The sequence below is a fragment of the Peromyscus californicus genome, unplaced genomic scaffold (genome assembly GCF_007827085.1).
Source record: "Peromyscus californicus insignis strain IS unplaced genomic scaffold, ASM782708v3 Scaffold_6__1_contigs__length_162567912, whole genome shotgun sequence".
NCBI lineage: Eukaryota > Metazoa > Chordata > Mammalia > Rodentia > Cricetidae > Peromyscus > Peromyscus californicus.
This window is the reverse complement of record NW_026294584.1, coordinates 43,474,173-43,485,140: the sequence shown is the minus strand read 5'-3', so window position 1 is coordinate 43,485,140 and position 10,968 is coordinate 43,474,173. Positions and strand designations below refer to the sequence as shown.

Genomic DNA, 10,968 nt, shown 5'->3' with positions numbered 1-10,968 from the left:
ATTGTCAGAGCTTGTACTAACTACTAAGTGAAACCCACTCACCTCCCTGGCGAACCTTTTCTCAGTTCTTTCAAAGAACGTTCAGGGCAAAGGTAGTTTTTTGTTTTGTTTTGTTTTAAACGTCAAAACAGCTAACTTCACTAGAACTTTCTGTTTTTCTTCCTACTACTGCATCCTCATTATGTGGATATTTGAGAATTTACACTGGGTCAGACCAACTGGGGAAAAAAACATTTCAAAGCTGGAAAATTTCTTTGTCATTGCTGATTGTGTCTGGACACATCAGGCATGCTTGTATCTTACAATTAGCCATCTGGCTAAATAAAACCTGTTTACAAATGTGAGCCCATAAGGGTCCTAAATAAGTCTACAATTGACAATATTCAAAATTCAGCTTGTTACAGTCATTACTTTTTACTAAGGGCTCAGAACCTGGTCTGAATTATGCAGCTCAGTTTTCTCCCTGTAGCTGAGTAGGAGCCACAAATCCCAGGGCGTTGCCCTGGCAACGATCGCTGCCCTGGTCTCTCTGCCCAACCCCCTCCTTCTCGCGAGAAGAGAGAGCTCAGTCCTTCCGGTAACTGTAGTCTTCCCAGCCCGCCGCCGCCTTAGGCTTGGCTTCGCGCATGTGCAGTAGGGAGTGGCGCGAGTTCGCGGCTTCCGGCTGAAGAATATGGTGCGTTTGGGGGGTTGTCTTTGTGTTTCCTGGACGTGGAGTTCACGCGGTCCCCCGGAGTTCCACGCTTAAAGTTGTGCCTGGGGTTCAGCCAGGGGAGGATGTGGCCGGAAGTCCTGCCACTTTAGTGGAAGGGAAGGAAGACACAGAAGGATGGCTAAAGTTTGTGCAGAGGTAGCCAGGGAGGGAAGCTCGCCGGCGGGAGTTTTGGCGCGGGGCTGGATGGCGGGAAGGATAGTAGTCTGCTCTGTAGAATACGACTCCCAGGAGCTGCCAGTGTCAGTGGTTGCGGAACTGAGCCTAGCAAGACAAAGGAGATACAATCCCAGTGTGTCAAAACTGAATGCACGTGTTCCCTCCTGACCCTTCACGTGATAGTACCCGTCCACCTCATCAGTAAAGCCTTAACATTTTGTCACCAAAAGGAGATCCCGGATCTGTATCACTCCAAGGTCAGGGTTAGAGTGTGTCACAGTAATGACAGAAGTTTGTATCTTGTGTCTCTTCATCGAGACCTAGGAACATACTCGAGTCACAGACAAACCGTGAGTTCTTGGCAGACTTAATAGCAAACCATTACATTATGAAACAAGACATTATCATTTATTGCAACCATTAGCTTCTCTGAAATAACTGACCAGTTCTGTGTTGATTTCTCTGTAGTATCAAAGAAAGTATCATTTTAGGATTCCCTTTTCATATACTAATATTAAAGTTGGGGGGGAAGTTGGGAAGGAGTGTTAAGGAAGAGGAAAAGTCTGTGGGGTTGTTACTTTACAACAGACACTTTTGATTTCTTCTGATTAATTCCAGGCTGTTTTGTTTTGCCTTTGAATAGATGCAAGGAGACGTAGGCCCCAGTGCTTCTCTGATTGACAGAACCATCAAGATGAGGAAAGAAGCAGAAACTAGGAAAGTGGTTTTAGCCTGGGGGCTCCTGAATGTCTCCATGGCTGGAATGATATATACTGAAATGTAAGTTCATCGGCCCGAAAGTGAAACTTCAAACCATCCTTGGCTGCTTCTATGGCTTTTCATATTTCTTTTGGTTTTCAGTGTTTGGTTTGTTTGGGATGGAGTTTTGGGGATATATATATATATATATTTTTAAATAACTGAAAAGCATTTCTAATCTTTTCAGGACTGGAAAGTTAATTAGTACATATTATAATGTGACATACTGGCCCCTCTGGTATATTGGTAAGTAATTAATTTTCACTGGAATTTAGATTTACTAGAAATGAAAACTTGCTTGTAAGTTTAATTCGGCTTAGATTCACTCTTTCTTTTTTTTTTTTTTTTTTTTTTTTTTTTTTTTTTTTTTTTTTTTTTGGTTTTTCGAGACAGGGTTTCTCTGTGTAGCTTTGCGCCTTTCCTGGGACTCACGTGGTAGCCCAGGCTGGCCTCGAACTCACAGAGATCCGCCTGCCTCTGCCTCCCGAGTGCTGGGATTAAAGGCGTGCGCCACCACCGCCCGGCATGATTCACTCTTTCATTCAGACAAATAATGAGTTACCTACTCTGTTTCCCAAAACAATGAAAATCAAAGAGAAGAGACTAGGAAAACACTTTATCTATCTATCTATCTATCTATCTATCTATCTATTTATTTATTTTTGGTTTTTCGAGACAGGGTTTCTCTGTGTAGCTTTGCGCCTTTCCTGGAACTCACTCTGTAGCCCAAGTTGGCCTCGAACTCAGAGATCCACCTGCCTCTACCTCCCGAGTTCTGGGATTAAAGGTGTGCGCCACCACCGCCTGGCAGGAAAATATTTTTAAGGGAAGAACATTCTAGTAGGAGGCTGAGTCAGGAGGATTATTCAAGTTCGAGGCCAGCCTGAGATAAATAGCAGAACCCTGTCTCAAAAAAAAAAAAAAGAAGAAGAAGAAGAAGAAGAAGCCAGGAATGGTAGTGAACATCTAATCCCAGTACTTGTGAAATGGAAGAATAATCAGAAGTTGGAGGCCAGCCTGGTACATGAGACCTTGTCTCTAAACAAATAAGCCAAGCTAATAAACAATACAGAGTTGGGTAGTTAGGAGTCATAAGAAAGAAAATAAAGCATGTGGGTGATAAGATTTACCTGTGCCGTTCCTGGAATATCCTCTTCACCTCTTCACCTTCAAGGCCAGACCAGATTAATCCTTAGGACATAAAGAGTCCTAGAGATGTTAAAATAAATCTGTAGTCTATGAAAATTGAAATCTATTGTGGAGAGCTGGTGGTGGCACACACCTTTAATCCCAGCACTTGGGAGGAAGAGGCAGGTGGATCTCTATAAGTCAAAGGCCAGCCTGGGCTACAGAGTTAGTTCCTGGATAGCCAGAGCTACACAATGAAACCCTGTCTCAGAAAAACAAACAAATAAGAAAGAAATCTGTCATGGAGGAATAGAGAGATGACTCGGAGGTTAAGAGCACATAGTGCTTTTGCAGAGGACCATGTACCCACCCACATAGTGACTCACAACTCCAGTTCAGGGGGATCCAACACCCTCTTTGGGCCTCTGCCTATACCAAGCAGGCACATGATAAACATACATACAGACAGGCAAGACACTCATACACATAAAATAACGTTATTTTTTAATCTATCAGAGTGGGCGTGGCAGATGGGAAAGGAAGGGATTCAGTATCATCAAGCTACGGTAGAGTCATGGCTCTCTAACTAGCTGGGACTCCTAAAACTCACTTGACTATTAAAATGAATGTCAAAATACCTATTGTACAGGTTTATAAGAATTAGTAATTAGTTTAAAACTCACTAGCAAAGGCTCTGCACCTACTAGACTTCAATCAAGTGTGCCTATTGTGAGGAGAGAGAAATTGATTTTTTAATTTTTGATGTTAAATTGCTGCAAATGGAACCAAGAACTTTTTGCTTTTAAAAATAATAAATTGGGCCAGGCAGGGTGGCACATGTCTTTAATCTTAGCACTTGGGAAACAGAGGCAGGTGGATCTTTGAGCTCCAGGCCTGCCTGGTCTACAAAGTGAGTTCCAAGACAGCCTGAGCTACACAGAGAAACCCTGTCTTGAAAAATCAAAAAACAAACAAACAATCAAACAAACAAATTGGAGCTGTAGAGGTGACTGGGTAAAGCCCCTTTCACCAGGCCTTATGACCTGAGTTTGATTCTCCAGAACCAAATATGGTGAAAGAAAAGAACCCCAAGTTGTCCTCTGACCTCCACATCCCCCACTCGCACCCCACAAGTAAATAAAAAGAATACTTTTAATAATAGTTGTTGTTTTCTTCCAGAACTTGCCCTGGCATCTCTCTTCAGTCTTAATGCCTTATTTGATTTTTGGAGATACTTCAAATATACTGTAGCACCGACAAGTCTGGTGGTCAGCCCCGGGCAGCAAGCGCTGTTAGGGCTGAAAACGGCCGGTGAGTGGGGAGTGGGGGAAGGCAGTGGTCCTCCTCCTTAGCTGTCCTTCTCATAGACTCTGAGCTAGAAGGCCGTCTATTACATTGAGCCAATCTATAGAAAATGGTCATGTGAGTATCACTGTTATTTGTATGCATTGAGTGGAATATCAGACAACTTCATGTTACATATACTGTTTTGAGCATCGTGGAAGTGGTAAACAACTGCTTAGTTGTGTTTCTATAATAATGCTTCATGTAATTTACTAGCCAGACCCTTCTGTTACTTTCTTTTGATGTCTCTACATAGCCGTGGCAGTCCAAGCTGGCCTGGCCTCAAATTCAGAGATTCACCTGCCTCTGCCTCCCAACTGTTGGGATTAAAAGCATGTGCCACCACACCCAGCCCTTAAATCTGTTTTCTTTTTTTTTTTGTTTTTGTTTTTCGAGACAGGGTTTCTCTGTGTAGCTTTGCCCTTTTCCTGGAACTCGCTTTGTAGACCAGGCTGGCCTCGAACTCACAGAGATCCACCTGCCTCTGCCTCCCAAGTGCTGGGATTAAAGGCGTGTGCCACCACCGCCCGGCAAATCTGTTTTCATAATTGTATTTATACTCAAGAGACTGAGGTGGGAAGAGCTTAAGGTCAAGGCTAGCCTGAATTACATAGCAAGCCCTAATTTTTAACTTTGTGTTTTCATTTAAGCATCTATTGTGTGTGTGATTTCTGTTCTCTTCCTTCTAGTCGTGCAGACTACACCTCCCCGGGATCTGGCAGCCACCCAAGTCCCTCCCTCGCCACCTTCCCCTTCAATCCAGGGTCAGAGTGTATTGAGTTATAGCCCGTCTCGTTCCCCCAGTCCCAGTCCCAAGTTTGCCGCCAGCTGCATGACTGGGTACAGCCCTCAACTGCAAGGTCTGTCGTCAGGTGGCAGTGGTTCCTATAGCCCTGCTGTGACCTACTCTCCACTCAGTGGTTATAATAAGGTAATGACTCGTCTTGTTTGGCCAGTAGTGCTATTTTAGAATTGGGAGTTGCACTCAAATCACCCAGTGAGAGCCAAGAACAGAAACCGAGTGTCCTGTCACTCAGTCCGAAGTTCTTTAAACAACATCCTAACATGAGCGCTTTTGAAGATGACAAAACATGACAGTCACCAGCTAGTTTCAAGTCTTGAAATAATTTGAAACTTTGGTTTCTTTTATGCATATTTTCCCTTTTAAAGCTTTTTTGTGTGAAAGCTTCACTTTCTCTTGTAGAATTTAGGATCATGTCTGATCCTCTTATGTGGTTTGGTTCTGGAGTATGGACGCTTGATGTGTCGAGGGTAGAAATCTTTAAATTCTGTAGTAATATCAGTGCTGGTCTAAATTTTTAGGGTATTACTAGCAAAAGTTGTATGTTGAAATTTAAATTCTGTAAGCCATAAGGCTGCAAGAAAGGATCAGAAGAGAAGCAGTCTGTCAGAAGCTCTGACTGTCATGTCGGGCTAGCATCTCTAGCTACTGGATTGAAGAAGGTGGCCTAGAAGAAAGCAGCAGCCTGTCTCAGCCTGTCACCTAACTGTTGGAAAAGGAAATTCCATGCTACTAGTTAGCCAATGTTAGGGAGTAGAATTTTTTAATTTTGTAGAAGTTAAATGCTATGAGAAATGTGTGGTTATAATTGATAACCCACAGGCTAGTATGGATTATTTATTCATTTGTTTATTTTTATTTTATGTGCACATTTGTCTGTGTGAGCATGTTGGATCCCCTGGAACTGGAGTCACAGACAGTTGTGAGCTGCCATGTGGGTGATGGGAATTGAACCTGGGTTCTCTGGAAGAGCAGTCAGTGCTCTTAATCCACTCCAGCTCCAGATTTTTTTTTTTTTTTTAAGAAAATAAGTTTTTTTTCTTTTTGTTTAAAAAAATTTATAGAATATATTTTGATTATATTCTTTGCCCTCCTGAGTATGGCTTTTTGGTTTTGTTTTGTTTTTGTTTTTGTTTGAGTCAGGGTTTTTCTGTGTATTCCTGGCTGTCCTGGAACTCTCTCTGTAGACCAGGCTGGCCTGGAAGGTTTCTAGGCCAGGGAGATGGCTCAGTGAGTAAAGTTCTTGTTTTACAAATCTGATGAAAAGAGAAATTCTTCTACATGCAACAAACATTTTAAAGTAGTAATATTGATGAACATATACCAAAACAGATCCCCTGTCCTTTCCTGACAGGAATATGACTTACGGTAACACTTTTACTTAATGGATGCAAGTGAGTGTCTAAAAGGGTGATCTGCTCTGGCCAGATCATTTCAGTTTGAGGAGTGTGCCCTAAAGAGGCAGAAGGACCAGCAAGCGGGCCCAGCAGGTAGAGGAGTCTGCCCCCAGCCTGAGGACGTGAGTCTGACCCAGGCCTCGAATGGTAGGAGGAGGGAAGCAACTCCGAAAGGCTGTCCTCCCACAGGCACACCACCCGCCCTATGGCACACACTAGCATTGCATGCAGACACACACACCCGCCCCCATGAGTAAATGTAATCAAAATTAATTTTTAAAGTTATCAAAAATTCAGGCAAAGATTTATGTACAGTGATGTTCATAACAGCCAAAAACTCAAAAGAAATGTAAATGCATAGAACAGAATGAAAAATAATTTTCTTTTGTTTTGTTTTGGTTTGGGTTGTTTGTTTTTTTTTTTTAAAGATTTATTTATTATGTATACAGAAGAGGGTGCTAGATCTCATTACAGATGGTTGCGAGCCACCATGTGGTTGCTGGGAATTGAACTCAGGACCTCTGGAAGAGCAGTCAGTGCTTTTAACCTCTGAGCCATCTCTCCAGCCCCGAGAAATAATTTTTAAAAATTTATTTTATGTAGTGTCCATGTCCATGTGTTTCCCAGTCAGGCCTTGCACTTAGGATCCTCCTGTCTCAGCCATCCATCCCAGCGTAGTTGGGATTGCAGGCTGTAGTGTAGCTTTTTCTTTTTCTTTTCTTTTTTGAGATATAGGCAGTTTCATGTAGCGCAAGCTAGCATCAGACTCACAGTGTAGCTGAGGATGATGAACCTTGAACCTGATGCCTTCATCTCCCAAATACTGGGATTATGTGCAACCACAGTTTTTTCTAAATACATTTCAAGACTGAAAAATTACTCAAGATAATTTTTATTTTATTAGTGTGACTCAAACTCAGGTTGTCAGGCTTGTATCTTTGGGTGGCAAGCACCTTTACCTGCTAAGCCGTCTTCCTGGCTCTGCTGTGTTGTGCTGTGTTGTGTTTTTTTAAACTGTTGTTGTTTAGATAGAGCCTCATGCAGCCAGGCTGGCCTCAAATTGCCCATGTAGCAGAGGCTGGTCTTGAACTCAGCCTTCTTGCCTCCTCCTCCTGTGTGCCAGCATTTCAGAGATAGCTTGCATGTATTACTTTTATTTATTTTTTTTATTATTTTTTTTTTTTTTTGGTTTTTCGAGACAGGGTTTCTCTGTGTAGCTTTGTGCCTCTCCTGGAACTCACTTGGTAGCCCACGCTGGCCTCGAACTCACAGATATCCGCCTGGCTCTGCCTCCCGAGTGCTGGGATTAAAGGCGTGCACCACCACCGCCCGGCATGTATTACTTTTAAAAATCCAAAATGAATGTTTAGATTTCAATTGGAAGTAAGCCCCATCCTTTCCTTTTGTGCAGTTGGCAAGCTTTAGTCTGTCTCCTTCTTCTCCATACCCTACCACCGTGGGCCCAGTGGAGAGCAGTGGGGTGAGGTCTCGCTACCGTTCTTCCCCCACGGTCTATAACTCACCCACTGACAAAGAAGACTACATGACAGACCTGCGCACTCTGGACACTTTCCTCAGGAGTGAGGAGGAGAAGCAGCACAGAGTCAAGCTGGGTAACTGGAGTTTGTTTACATCTGATGCACGTTATTTTTGTGTTCACTTTACACAATCCTTAAACTGATAGCACATTAGCTGTTAAACTTAGGAGGTAAAACATAGTTGACCTGAGCAGTCTTGAATCTTTCTCTGTGGTAAATTTAAAAGTTCTTCACACAAGCTAGAATTTCCCTAAATCGTGGCTGTGTGTGTTTTCAAGCAGTGTGTAGCAAAGCTTATTCAAATGATAGTTCTCTGCTAGTCTTTCTGGAAGACTGATGTGCATGGCGGAGGTGAGAGGGTGGGGAGATGGAGAGATGTTGCTCGTAAGTGCTACTGGGTTGTTGTTGTTGTTTGTTTGTTTTTTAGTAACATTTTAAAATTTGTCTCTTAATAATCCCTTAAAGCCTATAGTTTACCTAGGGAAACAGTGTTAGCAAGTCTTAATCTGTTTGAGGTGGATTTGATTATTACAAAGTCAATTATTTGAAACCAAATTAGGTTATTGAACTGAGTAATGATTTCCCCCCAGGAACTTCCACAGAAAGCGCATTAGGTGCAAAAGCGTGGCCATGGTGAAGAAGCCAAGTTATTGGAGCATGGCTCTTTGTGTCGCTTGAAATCTCTCTAGGGGTTTTTAATTTAATTCTGCCTGCAAGTGCCACAAATGTCAAAGAAACAAATCAATATTATCTTGTTACTTTCTTCTTTTTTGAAATTTTGAGCTATTTGAAGTATACTGAAAATTATAGAGTAGCACAAAGAACAATTGATACATATCTTTTATGATTTCAGATATTTTTCATTTCTTTTTTCTCTCCCATTTAGAAGTATTGTTATCGATGTTTGTAAGTGTTATTGCTATTGCTTTTCACTGTCAAGCCAGACAAGACCTAGTTATCTTTATTTCTTCCTAAGTTAATTGTGCTGCGGTTAGAGATTCTGATCCATATCTATTAATGTTGAGGTTTCTCTTCTTTCCCTGTGTAGGGAAGGCTTTTTAATCTTAGACTTGCTTGGAGGCTCTCTGGTCACTTTTGTATAAATGGTTCTGACACATTGAAAAGAACATGCACTCTGAATTCTGCTCTCTAGCTCTTTGCCTGGTGTGTCTTTGTGTGTGTCTGTACTTTTAACCATTCTGCTGTGTTCTTAGGCTTTAGGTGATTTAAATAGTCAGCATAAATTAATACAAAATTTTTGCAAACCTCCTTGCTCTCAGGCTATGTAAATATCCTGTTACAAATTTTAATGCTGCTTTTAACATTGGTTTAAAATTCTTTTCAAAATTATTGCTGTGTTCTCATGGGGATTTTTATGTCTTTGTGCTTTTGAGACAGTCATGCAGGCTGGCTTGGAATTCATTATGTCTTCTAGGCAATCTTCAAACTTACTATGTTCCTGACGCAGTCTCCTGAGTACTAGGCCTGTGTGTATGGGACTTTCTAATTGTATCATCCCACATATATTTCCCCCCGTGCATTGGGATTCATGTGTGTACATATGGTCAGTCTCAGATGCCCCTTCCTTGGGTGCTGTTCACTTTGGTTTTTGACATGGGATCTATCATTGGCCTGAAATTTGGCAGTTAAGTTATGCTGGCTTGCCAGCTGCCCCAGGGATCCACTTACCTCGGCTTCCCTAGGACTGCCTGACATCAATAGTCCATAATGACTTGACTTTTTTTTTTCTTCTTTAAGATTTATTTTTGGCTGGATGTGGTGGCACACTCCTTTAATTTCACCTCTCCAGTGTAGAGGCATGTGGATCTCTGTGAGTTACAGGCCAGTCTGGTCTACTTAGTGAGTCCAAGACAGTTGGTAGGGCTACAGAGTGAGATCCTGTCTCAAAAAAAAAAAAAAAAAGAAAAGACTTCTGTATTCTTGATGTCTTTCTTGAAACATTGTCTTACCCATCTGTACCCTGTCTTTCCCGTTTTTGCCTGTCTTCTCTACCCCCCACTGTCTAAAACCACACAATAATAGAGAATCATTCTGGACTCTCCCTGGCTGGCCCTGGAGTTGCTCCGCTTTTCATAAGACTGGGTTCTTTTGAGGAGAATGGTTTTTAGAAATTAATATCTGGCAGGGCAGTGGTGGCACATGCCTTTAATCCCAGCGCTTGGAAGGCAGAGCCAGGCGGATCTCTGTGAGTTCGAGGCCAGCCTGGTCTACATAGTGATATCCAGGACCAGACAGGGCTACACAGAGAAACCCTGTCTCAAAATACAAAAAAAAAAAAAAAAAAAAATTAATATCTGAGTACTGGGCATGCTATTGTTACTTAGGTATCATATTTTAGGTTCTCATAACATACAACTAACAAATAGTCTATATAGATAATTCCAGTTCCATATTCCCAACTCAGTTTTCCAAGAGTGAGAAGCTAGGCAGACATTCACACATTCATAGCCTCTCTTCCTCATACATGCCTGAGAGGTTTTGCTGAGTCATTTAAAACAAATTGTAGACTGTGACACTTTATCCCTTAGTATTCCACATGTCTCTTGAGAACAGGACATTTCCTCTATAACTTCAAAATTCATTTCTTTTGATACCTCTCTAACTCAGACACATTAATACAGTTGACCCAGTGATGACCTTTTTCCCCCCAAAAAGAACTTACTTTTTTACTCTTTTCTTTTACTGATGCAGGCCGCTCCATTTAGTTGCATTTCCTTTGCCTTCTTTAACCTAGGTGTGCGTATGTGTATCTTTATGACATATTTGTAAAGACATCAGGCTGTTGTGAAAATTGGGTTTTGTCCAGTTGTTTCATAAGCGTTAACTTCAAATGTTTTCTGGTAGGAACACAGCTTGGTGGCTTGTCTCTGTGGTAGATTAGGAGGTGTGTGGCACACTGGTCTCCGCTGATAGAGAATTGCATCACTTGGTCACGATGGTTGGAAGCAGGTTCCTTCGCAGTAGTTTTCCTTGGATTTCTTGCTCCCAGCCACCCTTGCTGCGGTGATCCCCCAGAGAGCTTGCTGAAATGGATCAATGCAAAGATGATTGCAAATGGAGACTTGCTTGTGGGTTCCTTCCACATTGAGTCATCTGGCATTCTTCTAT

General features: G+C 42.0%; 1 protein-coding gene across 3 annotated transcripts in view; it reads left to right on the top strand.

Moving 5' to 3' along the window:
- The first annotated feature begins 567 nt into the window (after positions 1-567).
- Positions 568-10,968, top strand: part of Tmem209 (transmembrane protein 209) — a 35,836-nt gene continuing 25,435 nt past the window's right edge. For 2 of the 3 annotated variants that reach the window (XM_052719824.1, XM_052719822.1), the window contains exons 1-6: positions 693-850; positions 1,515-1,651; positions 1,818-1,876; positions 3,938-4,069; positions 4,792-5,033; positions 7,713-7,914. In XM_052719824.1, coding sequence (XP_052575784.1) covers positions 830-850; positions 1,515-1,651; positions 1,818-1,876; positions 3,938-4,069; positions 4,792-5,033; positions 7,713-7,914 — 793 coding nt within the window. In that variant the 5' untranslated portion in view covers positions 693-829. The other variant, XM_052719823.1, reaches the window with a different exon arrangement.